Here is a 21217-nt window from a genome sequence, read left to right on the forward strand (position 1 = left end):
AAGTATTTTTTGCTGACACACACAAAAACAAATACAGGGTGTGTATACAGTTAGGTCACACGTCTTTGATTTAATGTTTTTCTGTGTTTTCATTTTATTTGTATTCTTGCACTCTACAAGACATTGCCTGATTGTATACTGGACCTTTGTGCAATCCCTCAGTTCACAGTTCACTAATTCGAGGTCATTTCTTACTATTATATATGAGAGTTTATTTTGACTGAAAAATAAATAAATAAATAAAAAAGATGCCATCCAAGTCAAAATTACTGGTTCTCATTTCAAATTTTAGACTTCATAACTTGAAACTTCTTTTTCCAAAAGTTTGAGTAAGTTGAAAATTACATATTATCCCACATGTTTGGCCTATGGCTGGCAAAAATAAAATAGTTTTGGTTGTTTTGTTTATTTCTTTCCGTGGCCTGAAAACAAGCTTCCATAATAATTTACAAAATCTCTCTGTTGTGGCCTTCTTCAGACACAAAAAACTTGTGGACTGATGTGTATAATCAGTAATAATAACATAAAACGGTAATTACAATGGAGGTAACGTAATAGTGATAGGGGTTATTTCCCCTGCAAAAGGAAAAAAAAGGTCATAATTTTTTTTTCACCTTATATTTTTAAACTTCACCATCATACACCGGCTGCACCTGACATTTCAGAACAGTTGCCTTTGAGGGAAGTGGCACAAATAGGAAGTTGGGCTGAATGATGACCTTTATCCTATGATTATACATTTCTACCTCAATGATGGTGCTCTACGATGTCCCCATTTATAGGTAGCAATGAGTCATTAAATGATTTGAGTACAAAAATCACATCAGCCGTCATAATTTTTTGGGTTAAAAAATGCAAATAGCTTGTGATTTGTTTTGATAGCAAAGGTCCTCACAGTGATGTGTCATAAATGGCCTCCACAGTAATGTGCTCTCAGCCCCATCCAACACTGGAATTTTAGACTTCCAATTTTAGACAGCACTTTCCACCACTGTTACCACCAAATCCAAGAAAATCTTTTGAACATCTGGGTTTTGAGGGATTATCTGGTGGCACATGGTGGTATAAGACCTTACTAAGACAATTTATGTTGTTTTGTTTAACCATTAAATATACAGGGGTCGGGGTCTTTTAGAATTCTAAACCATGCATTTAATAAAAGGGAACGTCAACAGGCTTAGATTTGAGCCTTGGCTAATTTGACCAGAGGTCCCAACGAAACCCCAGTACTCCTATAAGTGTAAGAAAAAAGGGAAATATTTTCAATATTTTATTTTATTTACTTATTTAACATGTGACATTTGACATTGATTCACTAATGCAAATCTATGTGGAGCTCAGGGCAAAGGGTTCCTGATAAATATAGCCCTGCAGCAACAGAAAATCCCAGAAAAAGCTTAAAATAAAAATCAGGCATCCAAGCATTAATTGAAGAAAAAAAAAACAACAGCCTTTGAAACTTTTGCTATGTGAAACATTTATTCTTTTCACAGATTTTTGCAGTTCTTCTAAAACTGGCTTTAAAATCCTCTCTCTGAACTGCACAAAACTTACAGCCACACAAGTGGAGTTTTAATTATTTTTAAAATATATTTAGTAAATACATTAATTTTTTTAGTGTGTGTGTGTGTGTGTGTGTGTGTGTGTGTGTGTGTGTGTGTGTGTGTGTGTGTGTGTGTGTGTGTGTGTTAAAGTATAACGTTTCACCTGAACTGCGAAAACAGAACAAACATCAATACATTTAACCCACCCACCAAATCTTAAGGCCGAGAAGGTACTTTTGGCTTTTATTTTGAGGGTAATGTGAGAGTAACGCTCGTTTCCGCCTGCATGCCACTTGACGCATCTGGAATGAAGCAGGGTCGGATCACATGATTGCCCGGAGCGTCATGAAGCAGAGGTACAGAAGGGGAGAGGCGCCCTCTTTGAAGCAAAATGATTATTATCCTGTCCGCCGCCTCATTCAACACCTCTGACAAACTTTACATCAAGTTATTCAAATATCGGCTCATAAAGAGATTAATGCTTCCATATACATTCAATCGCAGTAACACCGCTAGGTTACTAATAACAGGAATATGCTAATACGACTATCAACAATTAATAAGTGAAGGGCAACAATCTTGTTTACCAAATTCTTCAGGTGGCAAAAATGGAAAAAAAAAGTCCGTGTAAAAAGTAAGTGATAAAACTTGCAGCCTTTCAAAGCAAATGTATCACATGGTTTGGTACAAATTACTACTTTAATGGCATGTTGTCACATCTGATAGAAAAAGTAAACGTAAGCTCTCCGTTTATAACATTATTATTGTCACTTCATTCCAAACTAAACGGTGATTATAAAAGTCAAATTAGCGCTGTCAGTTATTTGAGAACGAAAAAGAAAGTAGCGATGCCCTGTTGGAATCGCATTTTAAAAGCTGCGAAGAAACTTTCATTAAATTACAAAAGACTACAACAGTGAATGCAAAACAAATGCTGAGACTCTGATAGAGGACTTCAGGAGGAGAAGGATATCTATAAATCATGTCCTGCCTTTCACAGTCTGCAAACCAATTCAACACCTAATGGAGCTTCTGAAACAGCGTTTACAGGGCTTTGCCAAAGACCACTGAGGTCACATTGCTTTAGTAACTCATGGTTTTTATTAATCTGGCATTGAGAGACTACCAACACTTTTTAGGGTATATGGTTAATGCTAAGACTAGGATAGACCTTTATATATATATATATATATATATATATATATATATATATATATATATATATATATATATATATATATATATATATATATCTTATGTCTATAAAAAATACAAAAAAATCATGAAGCTGAAATGTGAATTTAGCATCCAGCAAAAACAAGATGTAATAATATTAAAAATTTTGTCTTTCTAACAATGAATATTGTGCTGTCATTGTTAGTCATGAGCGAAACTTAGAAGTCTCCACCTCGACGTTAGGTACTCAATAAATAGTTCCATGCCATCTTTACTTTGATATAACGGAAGTTTATTTCAAATGAAAGAACAATTATTTTTGTCATCTATAAGTCAAAATTGGAATTATTATTTCAGAAATTCAAGCCTTTTTTTCCTCAGATGTTTGAGTTAGTCAAAATTCTGATATAGCCACATATGGCTGAAAAAATTGTTTGTATGTTTGATTGTTTTTTTCCACTGCTGGAAACAAACTTCTATAATAACACACAAAATCTCTGTTTGCATGATTATTTGTTTATCCTCCTAGAGCATCAGGAGCTAAACAACCAATCTTGGCACACAGGTACATCATAGGCCCCCGGAGGTTCTTATCTATATCAGATATTACAATGTCATCATGTTGCCAAGGAACCACCTAGCAACGTGCTAAAATGACCAGTTTTTAGTTGTTATTCATGCAAAACAACCTTTAAAAAGCTCAGTATCATTTTATTGTTGGACAACAATTTATCATTTATATCCACAAAAGTTTAAATATGCGTGATATTTTACACCTAGCATATAAATAGCATCTACCACACATATGTTTTATTTATTTATTCACTTTTCTCACTCTGATTAAGTATATAGGTTTGCCAGCAGCATTAACAAGCCTAACATTACTGTTGCATGGACATGTACTTGTAATAAATACTTTAATATTTAATTTACCAAATACTTTATTTGGTAAATTTTGCTCATTATTAGAGTTCAAAAGGATTATCCGAGATACGCTCACTAGCTAATGACCATCCGTGAGTGTGTGGTTTCACAGTCACCCCCATCCCACCCCCTCGCTCATCACATCTGGTTTCAAAACACCAAAATGATGACAACAATAATGCTAAACATGAGGTAAAAGGTACATCAGAAATTTTGAGGTAACAGGTCGTCAGTAGCTAGTGGGTGAGATCACACTGTGTTTGCTTTGAGGGCTATATCACTGACGTCGTACAGATCCTGGAGTCTTAACAGTCTTAACAGAGTATTAAGAGCAGTCTGAAGCCTGAACTTTGGACTTATTCCTTATACATCCGGTGACCTTATTAACATCCATTTTTTGCCGTCTTTACTATGTACATTTACCATTGTAAGAGCATATATGTGACAGAAAATCTGGAAAAACATAACACTTCATAATGGTTCTACCCTAAACTTACTGACGAGCTGCAAAAAGCAATAAAAACAATTATTTAAAGTAATTAAACAGACACTGAGAGCCATTCAAAAAAAGGACGTCCTGTCATCTTCACTCACCTCCTGGCGATTTAGATATGCAAGTGGCTCTTTGGCCTTTAGATCACAGACGGATGCATGTAAAACACACACACACACACACACCTCCCTCCATAAATGTGTCAAACAGCAAGAGAAACAAGCTCAGGGCAAAACACATAAAGGTCATCAATGACAACTAAATGCTGCTGTGGCTCACTAATGAATGCCCACAGACGAGTGAAAAAAGACTAATAACTTCAATTTCAGAAGCAATATAAATGCAAAATCTCTGTAAACAAAACTTTTCTCAGTTCGACGGCGTTTTTGTCGTCGCAAACCACGTGCACTTCGCTTATAAGGTTTTGCCAGTATACTGAAAGGAACTTTGTACAGTCACCTGCAAACTGTCAAAGTGGGTGGTATCATGAACTATGACAGTAAAAATCTCAACAAACGCAAATGATTTGACCATATGTGGCATTTCTGTAGGTGTGAGCAATAGAGCCTTTGTCCTTATGCTGACCTGTACTGAAGGTACAGTCAAGGAGAAAACTTACACTTAAATAATTATGATATTTTCTGTGCACACTAACTAATAAAGTAAGTTAAAAGCTATGACAGGAGAATAACATTTGTCCTCTTTGTTTATCTCTAAATCACTTCTCTCAACTATAGTAACAATAATGATGGTTTAATTCTGTTTAAACCAATTTGTCACCCACATTTGCATTTGGGTGACATAACTTTATTCAGTTATATCATGTTATGCTTACATAAATCCTCTAGATGGTAGCATCTCTCACACATATAACATTCACTGCAAACAGATGTATCTACAGTGTTAACATTATTTTCTTCTTATATATAAACGAGCATGCTTATTGAGTGTTATCTGACGCTGACCAGAGAAACACATCAGCTTCCATTAATTTCTGGTTCACTTCCTTCCTTCTTTTGCCCAGCTGCACAGCTCAGATGTTCTTTTTATATCCAATAAAATGTCGTGTTTTGCATTAGTACGACAATATTGCAAAGTATTAAAATATTCCAAGAGCTCACCTTACTTCATCTAAACATGTTTCAATTGCCTTTTATCAACACAAAATGCACAGGTTTATTGAATATGAATAAGTTGTGTTGATTTAACTCAGTTGTTTAAGTTTCTGCCAATGTCCACTATTGAAATAAATAAATCCAACTTGGCCTTTTTTCAGTGTAGAGGTGTTTTGCAAGTCTACAAAGTTTTATACAAAAGGAAATATGCCATGCCTTTTTCATAATTAGCTATTTATATTTGCATATGTGAAACATACAGATATAAAAACAAATCTAAAGCAGACATGCTATGTCTACTTACTAATGGAAGCATAAACAATGAATGGTAAACGCTGCTATTCTGTGCACAGTTTCCATTGTGTATCATGGGTCTCTCACATATTATCAGCAGGGGTGACTCCCCGACACTGCTGGTGACATCATTTCTTGTACTATAAAAGCTGACAGGAGGACTGAAGACTATCACAGACCACCAGCTGTTCTGCGTACTGTAGCCCGACCATCATGCGTGAAATTGTACATCTGCAAATTGGACAGTGTGGCAACCAGATCGGCTCAAAGGTAAAATAAATAAAATATATAGACAAATGCATTAGCATCGTTAAAACTTCCTATGTAATTCTTAAAAAGATTATTTAAAGATGCGTCAGTTTGACTATAAACCACTTTTTACTCTAATTGTGGTTGAGATAAAATGACAGAAAATACTTTTCTTTACTGGCCGCATTATTTTGCTTTTTTCTATTTCGGTGTATATTGTCACATGCAATTTTTCTTTGCATATCAAAAACAGTTTTGAGTGACACAGGGTGTTCCCTGTCAGGCATTCAGGCTAAAGATAAGAGCTAAAATGAGAACTGCAGTGCGAGCACTGGGTGTGACATTTTTATCGTCGCTGACACAAAAAAGAGAGTGAAACTACAAGATAATAAAGCTGAAAACATAACACTTTTAGATACTTTTAAAGTTGACTCAAGATGCTGACTTTAAATAACTTTACCATTTGTACAACTCGAGATCTGAGCTTGAGGAATCTGTTATTAATTCTGTATTGTTTATGTAAAGATTTCCATTTGTACAACCTGATGTGTCTAATACGTAAAACTAAAAAAATGTTAAAAGATAAAGTCAATTATTGTAGCAGTCAGCGCAACTTAATTAAAGTCATTTCGAATATATTGCATACGTGGGAAGTTAAACAAACTTGTTGATTTTTGCAGTTGAGACAATTTTTTTTAAAAATCTAATTTTATGTCCAATAGCAAATTCTGCACATCGTGTGTGTAAATAAACTCCAGTTTAATCCAATTTACATGCAACAGAAGAAAGCTTTAAAAATCATAAATGAACCAACCACTTCCTTATTTGTTAAACTACACACCCTAAATTTTTTTATTAATCTTAATGCTATACTCACAAAACACAAAGCACAAAATAATCTAAATCTAAAGTGTATTCAGAGGCTGTTTGAAATTAGAGAGTAACAGTTTGAACTCAGGGCGGAAAAGTAGGGGTCCGGACAAATATTGAGGGATTAACTGGTGGAACATTCAATATGAAAATGTAAAATAAATGTTTAAAAGTAATGTGGTAACCAACTTTAGTGCTGATGTATGGTTTTCATTTTTTTTATTATCTATTAATTTGGTGAGATGTTATAAATTTCTTGTTATTTAGAAAAAAACAGTAGATTTAACAGCCTGATATTTTAGCCTACACCTTTTTGTTTTAATGGTCATTAGGGTTGTAAATACTGCAAACAGTGATCAAAATATATTTTTAAAGAAACCATTTAAAGACCTTAACATCAAAAGTGTTAAATGAAGTATTAATTTTCTGCATCTGCAAACATTTTTGCTTCTGCTTATGTTATACTGATGCTTTTATTTCTTGGCAGTTTTGGGAAGTGATAAGTGAAGAACATGGGATCAACGCAACAGGCATTTATGAAGGAGACAGCAACATCCAACTGGAGAGGGTCAACGTCTACTTCAACGAGGCGCACGGTGCGTTATTAACTTGAGCTGCTTTATCTGGCTTGATAAATTTCAAATTTTTATTTATAAATTCCAGCTGTTTACAAATTTACAAATAAACAATATTAAAATTAATTAAGTCTTTTTTAAAACTTCAACTGTGTTTGCAGGTGGTAAATATGTCCCCAGGGCCCTACTGGTGGACCTGGAGCCTGGCACCATGGACAGTGTAAGAGGAAGCCGCATTGGGGCCCTTTTTAGACCAGACAACTTCATCCATGGTGAGATAATCAATAATATGCAAACTCTGAAACTCTGAAACTTTCTGTCTCACATTTCACTGCTTTTGATTTTCATGACTTTTTGAGAAAGGAGGCTATATGCAGTTTACTATATTATACACTACATGTTGTGCTTTGGATTTAGAAAGCTCTTGGATAGAGTTGTACAGTGTAAATGCTATATTATTTTTATAATATTAGCCTTGCAGTAAGAAAATAATAAGGTTTCCATCTTGGCTTTATTAAAAAAAAAAAAAACAACTGAATTTGACTTATTGAATTTCAGAAAGTAAAACTGGTAAAACTGATAAAAAATTATTGCAAAATAGCTGTGCTAAGCATTTAACCTGTGAAAAGTTGATACATTTACTGCCCTAGAACTGAAAAATGTCACAATTTCTTTTCTTTTTAAAATTGTGATGCATGTTATCAGTATCCTTGACCTACATACATTTATTCTGGCATTACAGGAAACTCAGGAGCTGGGAACAACTGGGCAAAAGGCCACTATACAGAGGGCGCAGAGCTGGTGGAGCAGGTGATCGACAGGGTGAGGCACGAGAGTGAAAGCTGCGACTGCCTGCAGGGATTCCAGCTGGTTCACTCACTCGGGGGCGGCACTGGTTCTGGAATGGGAACCCTCATCATCAACAAAATCCGTGAGGAGTACCCCGACCGCATCATGAACAGCTTCAGTGTCATGCCGTCGCCTAAAGTCTCTGACACGGTGGTGGAGCCCTACAACGCTACGCTGTCAGTCCACCAACTTCTGGAGAACACTGACGAGACCTACTGCATTGACAACGAGGCCCTCTATGACATCTGTTTCCGCACGTTAAAACTGACCACGCCGACTTACGGGGACCTCAACCACTTGGTTTCCATGACCATGAGCGGGGTCACGACTTCTCTGAGATTCCCTGGACAGCTCAACGCCGACTTGAGGAAGCTCGCCGTCAACATGGTGCCCTTCCCTCGCCTTCATTTCTTCATGCCAGGCTTTGCCCCTCTGACGCCACGTGGCAGCCAACAGTACAGAGCTCTCACTGTACCGGAGCTCACCCAGCAGATGTTTGACGCCCGCAACATGATGACAGCGTGCGACCCGAGGAGAGGCCGCTACCTCACGGTCGCTGGCGTCTTCCGTGGTAGGATGTCCACCAAAGAAGTGGATGAGCAAATGCTTGCCATCCAGCAGAAAAACAGCAACTACTTTGTGGATTGGATCCCCCATAACGTGAAGGTCGCCGTGTGTGACATCCCACCTAGAGGCCTCAGAATGGCCTCCACGTTCATTGGCAACAACACAGCCATTCAGGAAGTGTTTCGAAGAGTGGGCGAGCAGTTCGTCATGATGTTCAGACGGAAGGCGTTTCTCCACTGGTATACGGGGGAAGGTATGGATGAATTGGAGTTTACGGAGGCAGAGAGCAACCTCAATGATCTGGTCTCAGAGTACCAGCAGTACCAAGATGCCACTGCTGATCTAGATTGGGAACCAGAAGAGGAAGAAGAAGAGGGACCCTCACCATCAGCAACAAGAAAGGCACAGTCTAAGGTGGAGGTTACGTTGGAAACAGTGACTGAAATGAGCAAAGAAGCCAAAGATGAGTAGAAGATAGAAGAAATGTTGGAATATTGGTATTAAAATGAACTCTTACTCTGTAGTTTGTCGCATCTGTTGTTGGTGTAAGTGATAAAAGGTGCTGCAACATATTTGCAACAATAATGGTGATTGTCTGCTTTGTATTCTTAAACTGATCATGTGCTTGAATGTGCGTTTTCGATTTTTTTTTAATTTCACAGTAAATTTGTTAAATACTATTTTTGCATGTATATATGAAAAGTAATGTTTTGGCAGCAATATATATCCATCAGCTTTAAACATGAAGTGTCACCTTTACACTGCTTGACCAGTATCGTTTGCATTTTGCATAAGTTGTGATAGCAATTAAAAACAGTAAAACAAGAGTGAAATTTTGTTCCAACAATGAAAAAGGAAAACCATATTTTTACTTTTAATTCAGTGACACAATTTTAAGCTAAACTGGACTAAACTCAGCTCTACTGATGGACGTTCCTCTGACAGCACACTGACACTGATACCGGCTAAGGCTGTCGCACAGTTTCCTCCCACTTTCACGAGCCTGGGGCATAGAGATTACTCATAACTCGAACAAACTAGCTGCACTCTGAGATAAGTACACATGCTGCCAAGATGTCCAAGTTCAACCGCAATAAAGCCACACTGCACTGGGATTAAAGAAAAGCCTGTAAATCACACGGGGGTATAGGTTATGGTGACAAGTGCAGTATTGCCCCACAGAGGACAAATTCTACAATGTAGCAACAAAGCTAGGAAGGAAAAACAGCTGTCATGTTTACCAAAAAGCAAGCAGGGTTAATATCACTCAAAAAAGAAAAGGACTGACTAAAGAGAGATATTACTTCTCATTCTCAATAGTTTGAGTATTCAGTAATAACTCAAAAGCTATGTAAATGTTAAAAAAATAACTTTATTTCACATAATCCTGTCCAGCAGCATTAACATTTATTGTAATTTTATTGAATAATTATGTAATTAACCACAAGATATCACACTCAGCTTGAAAAAATTACTTGGAACTGTCTTGCACTGGAAGAGATAAGGACACCAGTTTTTACTTGACACAGCACTCACAGTACTAGCAGTTCCCAAACTCGTCCAGTAGCTCATCTTCCCATTGACAAGGACGACCATTTACCCCAAGGTTGTTACTCTGAGCCAGAACTAGGTATGACAAAACACTTTCAAAGAACACTTTTGAAGAAGCAAAACTTGACTGAAAAAACACTGCACACAAAAAAACTAAAATATATTTTTTAAAGGAAATGTGAGTATTGCTGTTTTCTTTGTAACGCATATTGCAAATTTTCTAAAATATTGCTCCTGAAAAATACCGCCCACAGTTGTATATATATTAAAACAATTTTTTAAAGATCTGCCAATAAAGATTTGTTTTTTGAGGGGTGGGGGTAACTTTTTTTTGCTATATAAACTAAACTAAACCTAACTGAAAACTGAGCAAAAGGGGGGGAAAGTGAAAATAAATCCTGTTTTCACTCAGTAAAACAAGTCTGTCACTTCATAATTGCGCAGAGAAAATTAAGAACGTAATAAAGACTCGGGATCTACAGAGCCTGCACACTTATAACCAAGTGCTGAACCATTACATGAAGATTTGATCTGTGACTCCGTCCTGTTGCATCAGCTGAGTAGGTCTTAACCTTCAGCTGAGTTGTGTAACAGACAAGGGCGATATTCACAGAGCCTGCCAAGCCTGATGGGAAAAAACGTATTATGCATACTTAAGGTGATATGTTATAATCACGCTTTTGTTACATCGGTTAAGTGAATTGTCCACGGACATTTACGATAAACTATTTCTTATCCTTCTATTCCAGGGTCAGCGGACTTGTACGGCATGTGCCACAGTAGCGGAAGTGCGTCACGCACCCGTGACTTGCTCTGGTATGAAGGGAGGAGACATGCGGTTGTCTTTGAACGTGGTTCACCCCGGTCTGTCAGTGCGTCTGTGCCAGTCTACCGGCTCTTTAAATTACCCCCCTTTCACCAGCAGCGATCAGCTACCTAAACCATGAAGATCTGGACCTCAGAGCACATATTCAAGTGAGTAAATTACCCCTGCAAAGCGTTTTTATGTCCGGCCTGCAGGAGCTCGGTGTGTGGTTCAGCACTTAAGTAACGCTAGTTTTAATCCGCTGAACAACACACGTAGGGTTTATAACACAAAACTGTAACCAGACGATGTTCCTAACTATAACTAACGGACTATGTAAGTGAAATATAACCTGTCTACGGTATAACTTTACTGTCGCTAGCTTGTATGCTAAAATGACATGCTAAGGAGAAGTACCAGACGTATTCTATTCGTTGTCAGTCTGTGTGTAATTTTAAAAACAATGTAATGCTTAAAAGAAGTCACGCAAGTTCATAGGTGATTGTAAAAGTATTAACATAGCCATGGTGTGTGCGGAACTGCCGGTTTCTGGTTACAGATGCTTTTGTCATTGCATAATCAGCCAGCCAGGTCAAGCCCTTGGTGCGTAACCTTTCCCCTACATCTCCGTGTGCGTCACTACGCAACGGGCCAGTGTATGGCAACCACTCAAAACAACATTTTTACTCAATGAGCGCTCTTTACTGATGTTTTGTTCAAACATTATATATCTACTTAACTAACTTTGGATGGATATTTTGAAAAATTGGAAAGTGGGAAATTGTTTAGACTCATTAAAATATTTTGACACATTAAATGCTTTAAACACAAGTTCGAATCTTTTTTTTTTTTTTAAATGATCACATAACAAAACATTTTTTTTGTTACTTAGTGGTTAATTCACTAGTCATTTAATTGTTAAATGTGTGTATTGTTAGCAAACTCGCTTTAGCAGTGTTGGAAAATATATTCATACAGCCAAAAAAGAAGAAAAACATGACACAAATTGCTTAAATGAAATAGAATAGCTACCAAAATGTAACGCAAAGGACTAGTTTGAGATATTATACAAAGGAAAGAGAATAAATTAATAGATGTGAGATAAAATGAGTGCTGATATTGGATTTAATGTTGATAGCCAACATAAAATGGTAATTTATAAAGAATTATTTTAGCTCTGTATTCAGTTTGTGTAAATATAATGTATAAGACATAAAAATGTGTATTTGGCAGTTTTTATTTGTTACAATATTAATATTTTTCTTTGCTTCAACAGCCACCCTTGGGAGATGGTGATTAAAGCTGCTATGCAGAAGTACCCAAACCCCATGAACCCCAGTGTGGTTGGGGTGGATGTTCTGGACAGAAAAATTGACACACAAGGATGCCTCCACAGTAAAAGACTGCTCAGCACAGAGTGGGGGCTTCCATCTATAGTGAAATCTGTGAGTATCAAAACCCAGCTGTGCATCACTGACAAACGCACAATCTTATCAAATGATAGAAAAAGCAGATAGAAGCGTGGTAATGGTGAGAGGTTAAGGCTTTCCGTTCAACAAGTGCAGCGATAACCTAACAGGTTATCAGGCTATTTCTGTCCAGGAATAGTAGCAACAGCTGACCTGTCTGCCCAGGCGGGTTCATGGCTGCGTGCCATGACTCGTGCTGTACAGGACACCGTAGTGACATTTCTGTCATTGCTCAGATGTAACCCTTTACGCCATGTGATGTAACTTTCCGTCTTTGTATGTCAGCCCAGTTAAAACTAGCAGTCTCCTGAATCGGAGCAGTGACGGAAGCCTCTGAATATCTGTCATGTCATTGAATTTTTCCTTCTGACCCTCACTTTTTGAAGCCAGTAATGATAAGACTGCAGAAAGCTGATATGCTACATACTGTTTAACTGTTTAAATATTAGGAAATCAGGTGCTGTTCGTCAGCACTGACCTTTGCTTGGATTTCTTCGGGTGAAGGAATGCTCACTCACTACATCTATGACTAGCCTCTGTAATTCCAAGGACAGACTATGACCCGGTGATTGATAGTGTATTAATGTAATCTTTAATCAGATTGCCTCAGTCTCTGCGTATGAACTAGATCCATCTTATGGATGATGCCCTGTGACAAAGGTCTCCTAGGAGAGTTGTAGTTGTGGCAAACTAAATCATCAATTTGAAGCTCAAGCAAGTGGAATCAGCCTTTTCTTACTGCAGTCTATTTTGCCTCTTGTACTCTGGAAAATATGGCATATGAGTTACAAGAAGTTAACATTTGCACCATGTGATAATTTAACTCGCATTAAGGTGTCGTGGTATCAAAAAGCCTCTTTTGGAAGTAATCCATGGAAGTAGTAATTTAGTGAAAACACAAAGTGTTTACTCAGCTGCAGCCTTCATGTTTCTACTTAAAACACAGATTAAGTAACACTTCTTCACATGAACTTTAGAGTCATTAGAAGGTCAATTATGATTTCTAACCTCACTTTTTTGAATTATCTTTGAATTATCTGCTCCATTTCTGAAATATCTTTTAAGGTTTGTGTAAAATGTATCTCTCTCTTTGTCCTCAGCTCGTTGGTAACGCACGAACATACACTTATGTTCAGGAACAATCAGTTATTGATCCCAAAGAGCAGACTTTTGAACTTCAGTCTTCAAATGTGAGTACTAAAAAGTTTTAAAAAATTACAAATATTGTATAAACACCTCCTGTTTTTTGGCTCACAGTGGGTGAAAAACCAGATTACCGAGCACGGATCAAAGCACACTTTTACAGTCGTACCTCGTTGTGCTGCCAGCTGAATATAGACCATGATGCTGGCAAGCAGGAGCAAATCTGATTTCATTTCTGACTGCTAAGAATGGGAGAATTTTTCTTACATGTTCTTATGAGACCTGTTTGACATGCACACATCTGAAGAGTTTCTGTGACTTAATCCTGGAATCAAGTCCAACTTGTTAAACTGCGTGAGAAGTCACTTCTTAGCAGAGTGCATTTTAACTTTAGAGGCACATGTAGAGTATTTTGGAACTAAAAAAGAACTTCAACTTTGTGATTCAATCAACTCGTTAAGAGCATGAAAATCTTCAAGTCTGATACGTTTTTGATTTAGTTCAGTCTCTTACTGTTCTTATTGTCTTGGAGACACCATATAATCTGCACATAATTTTTTTTAATGGATTAATAAGTATTCTGATTTGTAACTAGTCTGTTGTGAACTTGCTTCACCGCACCTGCAATAATGGAAGAATTTGAGTTCTTTCTTTTTTTCTTTTTGTTAATGCCTTTTCTGGTGTTTTAACAATTGCCTTATGGTTATTGTCCTATTGCTGTAAGGCATGATCTCTCCATAATCTCCCAATTTGCATTTCCCTCTCTCCAGATCACATTCACAAACATGGTATCTGTGGATGAAAAATTAACATATAAACCACACCCTGAAGATCCAGAAAAGTAAGTTTTAACACTGTTACACTGATGTAACATGTGTTATAAACACTCTGAGCTTGAAGTGTCAGATTGTTCAATGCACACCATAACTTTGATTTCACGATTTTTTTTAGAACAATATTGACCCAGGAGGCTATCATCTCTGTGAAAGGGGTCAGTCTCAGCAGCTACCTGGAGGGAGTTATGGCCAGCACCATCTCTACTAATGCTGGAAAGGTAAGAGGTTCCTTCAAACTGTACTGAGATTGGTAAAGTTTTAAGTAGTTTTGCATGTGACTAGTGTTGGTTAAATAACTAAAACCTAGCTGTAATTACATATAGGCAGAAGTGTTTATAGCCATTGCAAATCGCAAGAAAAGAAGGGAGATGATAACTGTTATGCTGGGGCAGTAGCAGCAGGTTTGTGGCATTTCACTTGTACGTCCAAAAGTACTTGTGTGGAAAAATCTTTAAAAACTACGAGATGACTAGTCAACAGCTTAACGTTCTCTCCAGACCAGTCGCTGCATGAAGTGGGTTTACGTGTTTCAGGCACGCCGTCTCTTCTGTTCTTGTATTCTACTTGATGCAACTCATTTTCCCGTGAACTAACATTTCACTTTGTTCTCGAACAGGGCCGTGAGGCCGTGGAGTGGGTTATCAGGCGACTGAATACAGAAATCGAGGAGCTGGCAGCCACAGCACGTGGGACCATACGCACCCCGATGGCTGCTGCAGTCACAGAGAAATGACACCCAACTCTGGTGTTCAGCTAAGTTTCAGATTGGACTGCACAGCAGAACAGCCAGCCTCCTTCTATGATACTCTGGTCCTGTTTGGTGCTTTGGGGATTTTTGTATTATTTAAGGGTACAATTTGGCATGTTGTGTACTTTTACCAGTTATATTCTAAGCCGGAGACTGCTGCCTAAAGGAGGTCTGAGTGGTTTCTAGTGATGCGGCCTGGCGGGACTGCTTTGATAGGGCGCTGAAAAGTTGGTGGCTCACTCAGGGACATTTAAACACTACTGCCATTTGTGTCTTTGAAAAAAGGTGCAATGTGGAAGGACTGGAAACACAAGAAATGTGCCAATGCAGACGCTGCTGTTTGTCTTTACAAATGCCTTCTCCAGGTGTGTATTCATCTGGCAGAAATGTGTCAGAATGCCAGCATATCGTCTCTGGTCCGAGCTTCACGTTTACAGCAGAAAAACAGGTCATGGTGAGACGTATAGGAGTGACTGTAACAAATGCGTACACTGAGAAATGATGGCTGATATTAGCCATGGAGGCGGCATGTCAAGCGCACTGAATGTCACAAATGCATGCAAGCAGGTCAGATTAAACGGTTTGGGTTATCCACAGTGACCACAGTAAGGTTTATTTGTGTAAGAGAGCCACCTCAACAGTGTTTTCGTATGGGACCTCAGTTACAACAACAGACTGTACTAGGTACGAATGCAAGCCTGATACTAAACTGTACTGATGTAATGTAATAACTTATGTCATTGAGGTATTTAAGTGAAATGAAGGGATCAAAGTACTTGCCATATTTATACTTTTAAAAAGGTATAGTAGACCTTCTCAAATGCTGCTTTAATGTAACATAAACATGAATCTGTTTACTGTGTAGAAACAAGGGTCAGACTTCTTTTTACATACTAAACATGAGGTCGTTTCAACTGAAGTAGTTTTATCAGCACGTGCATGATCACTGAATGCCGGGGCCGAAAGCTTCACAATTATTACCAGTAAAAGCTGCTACATGTGCTAAGCAAGCTTTTTGATAAAACTGTTTCAGTGGATACTCTGTGTTTGAGATAGTCTCATAGTGGGAATCTGTGTGGCGATGGTAAACGCACAACTTTCTGTCTATAACATATTTATAAATATTTTTTATCTATGTCAGGGATATTTATTTTTGGAAAAAGAACAATTTGGAAGAGCAAACTATGAGTTTGGTTGATTTTTAAAGGAAAACAACATGTTCACGTAATAATTTTTGTTTTCTGAATGGGTTATTGTGTAAAAGATTCTCACCAAATGCAGAATGTGTGAATAAAATATTTGAACCCTTTTTATTTAAGAGCTTTTGTCAGATATTCTTTCTTGTTTTCTGGTTTCTTGCTGGAGGCAATGGTTGTATATTTTAAACACAGAGGGAGTTACCTGACATAAACGGGAAACGCTGCACATTTGACAGGATGATTGAAGTTCTGACTTCATCATGCAGGCGCCACATGCTGCCACGTAGTGGACAAATGTCACAGTTACAATTTCTGGGAAAAAATGAAGGAAATGAAATGATGCTAATTAAAAAGAATTATTTAAAATGTTTGTGGAAGAGGAAATGATTCATATTTTATATATTTTGGGTGACATATTTCTACAGGACTATTGAAATTTAAAAAATACTGAACCCCAAGTCAGACTGATTTATTTTGAACCAGTGTATGAGCAGCTGTGTTACATATCTGCAGTGTTGGGAAGGTTACTTTTAAAATGTATTCCATTACAGAATACATGCCCCAAAATGTATTTTGTAACGTATTCCGTGAGTAACGTATTCTGAATACTTTGGATTACTTAATATATTATCATGCTGCTTATAACTACATGAATGTGATTTATTACTATTACTGAAGGTCCGCGGCTCATAGCCGAAAACTAGCTTTACTTTGTTGTCTGGGTCAGATTTGCTAGCGAGAGACCGAGAAAGGCTGCTCCAAGGAACTTATTGTTTCAGAGGAAAACACGAACACAGTGTACAGTCGAGTCTTAATCGCTTACTTACAACTGGGCTCATCAGGCACTCTTCTTGGCTGCAGTGGTTATTATTATATTAACATGCTTCCAGCTCCCGTTTCTGCTCGGTGACAGCTCGCACTTTTTTTCTCCCTCCTCGCGCTCACAGACACATAACGGATATGGCAGTCCATTCTCCCCGCAGCACGGACTACACTGCCCATGAGGCTACATTCTGTAGCATTCAGCTTAGCACAACAACAACAACAAAAAGGCGCTCTCTCACCCAGGAAACACACAGTCGCAGAGAGAGCGACACCCTGTAACCATGGCAACCGTAACGCTGCCACCATAACGCTGGAACAACAGAACATAGCTGTCAAACAAAACCGTCCTGACCCGTGACAATATGAATCAGGCAAATACCACCGTGTAATCCATTTATTTCAACACAGTATCTGTATTCTAAATACCACCTTTTTAAACGGTAACTGTAACGGAATACAGTTACTCATATTTTGTATTTTAAATACGTAACGGCGGTACATGTATTCCGTTACTCCCCTTCCAACACTGTATATCTGGTATGGAAAAAGTACACAATAATAAAAAAGCAAATACACTTCAAAGAAGCATGGGCCTTATGGTTTGCCAGGTAGGATGGATTCCCAGAACACCTGCTCTCAAACTTAGCTGAGATCTCTTACAGGTGTTGAAATTTTCAAAAATTACTTGAGCTCCCCTTGGCTATGGGTCACACACTCATGTGGTTTGAGAAATACTGTTCTAAGGAACAGTTTTACACCATCATACACACATTTTTATACCAAACCAGTTTGAACAGTGTGAATGGAAACGTATGCAAGTCACTGAAATTGTTTAATTAAGTACTGTTTTATTACGTTTTTAGTATTTTTTTCTCAACATGGTGCAATTTTTTTGATAATTTTTACATATTATTTTTCAGTATACATTGTTTTCTTGTAGTTGTTCTTCTTTTATAATGTATTACTTTTTATTCTAATTAAGCATATAAATACATAAATAGCATATAAAAAGCTCTTCAGTTCAAACGGAATAAACAGATAGTTTATTCTCAGTGTTATCCTTACAAAAGGTGATGCACACCAAAAATGGCATCACCACTGCAGGTGCATGGTGCACTTTGGTGTCACTTGTCTTGCAGCCCTGATTACTGCAATAAATCATATTTAACCTCGGCTGATCTAACCTCACACCCATCACATCTGCATGCCCCTGCTCTCTTATTTACATATACTTCCAGGGACATAAGGAGATTTCTTTCAATACATTTTCTGGCCAGTTAGCTGCTAATGGTTAGATAGTTAATGGTCACTGAAGTGCAACAGTGATATTGAAGAATGTAAGCTGCCCTTGCACAACATAAAATTCTCATAGTATCTTTGAAAACAGAGAAAATGTCCTTATCGTCTGTGTCTGAGTCATTAGCACAATTCAATAAAACACCACAAATGGGATATAAGTTCTTTTCTTAATCCACAAAAATCATAACAGTATCCTATGATTATTCTGAATCTCTTGGAAGCCTGTTTTGCTGGATATATCTGACCCTACGGTACTGATAAAACTGGATTCATCACCACGTAATTAGATTAATTACCCACCAAGAGATGCCCAAAGATATCTTGCAAAGGAAATCACTTAATTAATGTTTATTTCTCCCTGGATGTAGTTTCTCATATATTAGTAATACACATCTTAGCAAAGGTTTGAAGACATGTAATTAAAAAAAATTCCACGTAGTTTTCTAATAAATCATTTGCTGTTCGGTTATATAAGCCTTTCGGTTATATAAGCCTTTAGCAGAGGTGTGGACTCGAGTCACATGACTTGGACTCGAGTCAGACTCGAGTCATTAATTTTATGACTTTAGACTTGACTTGAAAAAATGTTCTAAGACTTGTGACTTGACTTGGACTTTTACACCAATGACTTGGGACTTGAATTGGACTTGAACCGGTTTACTTGAAAAGACTTGATATTTTACCCCAAATATAAAATTTAACATGCATATTATATAGAGATTGAAAATGTGACGTCATTCACGGGTAGAACCGCAAAGGATTCTGGGAACTCGTGGCAAGCGGTACTAGCGCACGCAGGCTTTCAATTGAAACCAGTCACACAGCGATAAAAAGAAACACAAAAATGTCAAGAAGCTGTTGTATTATTAACTGCAATAGCCGGTCGCATGACAGCCACGGGAAGCCGACGGGTAAAGAGATCGGTTGTTATCGGATTACGTCGTTGAAGAGAAATTGTTCGAGCCATGTTTCCGAAGTAACAAAGATGCGACTGGATTGCAGCCATTCAAAGACCAATTATAACGTCCCAGAACCCTCCAGCTCACAGGTTAGTCTGCTCCAAGCATTTCCACAAAGGTCAGTCTGCTGTTGTAGTTAATGCGTCATTTTTCTTAACATAATTGGTGATATAGGTTACAAGCAAGTCTGGCGCTGAACAGAAATTGTCGCGCTATGCTCCTTTGTTTATTGTGCATAAATAGTGAATTGTCCTGACAGAATATTGTGTTTCGCTTCTGTTATTATGGTACATTGACAAAAACATATACTTTTATTCACAGGGTAAAACAGTTGTTTTGTATCACTAATTGTCCAGTACGATTACAGCATACAATATTATTGTCACTGCTACATTTCTGTGATGCTACCAGAAATTATTTCCACTGCTAATTAACTACCGTTGAGCTCAAAGGTCCTATTAATAAACGGTTAACGAATGTGTATTTATGACGACGATTTGTGAGACTGGTAAACTTATGATACGTACGATGGTCTTTACTTTCTACACGGTGCATTTCAAGGTCCTGCACCCATCCGTCGGTAAACTGTACCTGGGCTTGTTGCAGTGACCGGAAGTTACTAAACTTCATGAGTGTATGCACTCACTCCAAGAACCGTATAATTATAAATATGCATATAAATATGCTACGATGAGATAGCTGACTTCATCTAACTAGCAAATGTTTTCCAGGCTACGTTGGTGATGCAGTTTTTTTTAAAATTATATATTTTTTAAAATATCATTTATTTATGTATGATATTTTTGTCATGCGATTTTAAAGCCGGTCCTACAAGCGCATCCAAGAATAACATGCAGCTTATCTCAGAACTGTCGGTGAAAATTATTCTTGGAGCTAGGTTTAATTGAGCTGCATTTTAAAGAGGTGCAATTTCACAATTTGTGTATATTTTCTAAGTTCACTATTTTGTCATGTGTTGAGAAAAACACAGATTTAAAAATTACATGGTCTAATATTTACATTTAGCATATAACTGCAACATGCTTTTTTTCGTTTTTTTTTTAAAGACTCGAAAGGACTTGAAATTCAAAATTTCAGACTTGTGACTTTACTTGGACTTTTACACCAGTGACTTGAGACTCGACTCTGACTTGCCTGACATTACTTGAGACTTGACTTGAGACTTGAGGATAAAGACTTGAGACTTACTTGAGACTTGCAAAACAATGACTTGGTCCCACCTCTGGCCTTTAGTTTGTGTAGTAATTATCTGTGAGGGGGTCAGAAGTTGTTTTTCTTACATTTTCCAGCCAAAGTTTTAAAACTAGCAAAAACAAAAAGAAACATAAAATAAATAAAAGGCTTTATTTGTTTGTGTTATTTAGACAACACAAACAAATAAAAGGAGAGCTCTAAACTCGCTTTATAATTTGCAGTTGATTATGTAATTTGCATTTTTTATTTACTTAAGCATTGCATTTATTCCTTATATTTGTTGCTGATTTAACTTTTTTTCTTTTTAAAGAAAGTCGTCCAATAATAATTATAATAATATAAAGACAAATAAATGCGTTTTGTAATTTCTGATCTACTGGGAATCAAAAATAATAAATTTAAATAGATTTCAAAAGCGATATCATTGATAGTAATAAAAAGAAAGAAAATACTATGAAACTATGATTAACTCTTGTTTTTCTGAGTTTATATTTGGGAAGAAACTTTTTTTT

General features: G+C 37.3%; 3 protein-coding genes across 4 annotated transcripts in view; 2 read left to right on the top strand and 1 right to left on the bottom strand.

Moving 5' to 3' along the window:
* LOC147331493 (guanine nucleotide-binding protein G(s) subunit alpha-like) overlaps positions 1–17346 on the bottom strand; it is a 56122-nt gene extending 38776 nt beyond the window's left edge. The window contains exons 1-2 of one of the 2 annotated variants that reach the window (XM_086293856.1): positions 17235–17346; positions 16610–16719 (exon numbers count right to left, since the gene is read on the bottom strand). In XM_086293856.1, coding sequence (XP_086149982.1) covers positions 16610–16682 — 73 coding nt within the window. In that variant the 5' untranslated portion in view covers positions 16683–16719; positions 17235–17346. The remainder of the gene's footprint in view (positions 1–16609; positions 16720–17234) is intronic. The other variant, XM_086293857.1, reaches the window with a different exon arrangement.
* Positions 5683–9483, top strand: LOC147331494 (tubulin beta-6 chain-like). The gene is made up of 4 exons (XM_086293854.1): positions 5683–5816; positions 7153–7261; positions 7402–7512; positions 7983–9483. Exons 1-4 carry the CDS (start codon positions 5760–5762, stop codon positions 9125–9127), a joined length of 1422 nt encoding a protein of 473 aa, XP_086149980.1. The 5' UTR covers positions 5683–5759; the 3' UTR covers positions 9128–9483.
* On the top strand, positions 11005–16886 carry LOC147331495 (PRELI domain containing protein 3B-like). Its single transcript, XM_086293859.1, has 6 exons — positions 11005–11182; positions 12289–12457; positions 13582–13671; positions 14395–14465; positions 14576–14678; positions 15077–16886. The coding sequence occupies exons 1-6, from the start codon at positions 11151–11153 to the stop codon at positions 15191–15193; spliced, it is 582 nt and encodes a 193-aa protein (XP_086149985.1). The 5' UTR covers positions 11005–11150; the 3' UTR covers positions 15194–16886.
* Positions 17347–21217: the final 3871 nt, after the last annotated feature.

Source organism: Aulonocara sp. 'chitande type north' Nkhata Bay, linkage group LG5 (genome assembly GCF_057382095.1).
Source record: "Aulonocara sp. 'chitande type north' Nkhata Bay isolate Kocher_YH1m ecotype deep benthic linkage group LG5, A_spYH_male_GT1.1, whole genome shotgun sequence".
Lineage (NCBI taxonomy): Eukaryota > Metazoa > Chordata > Actinopteri > Cichliformes > Cichlidae > Aulonocara > Aulonocara sp. 'chitande type north' Nkhata Bay.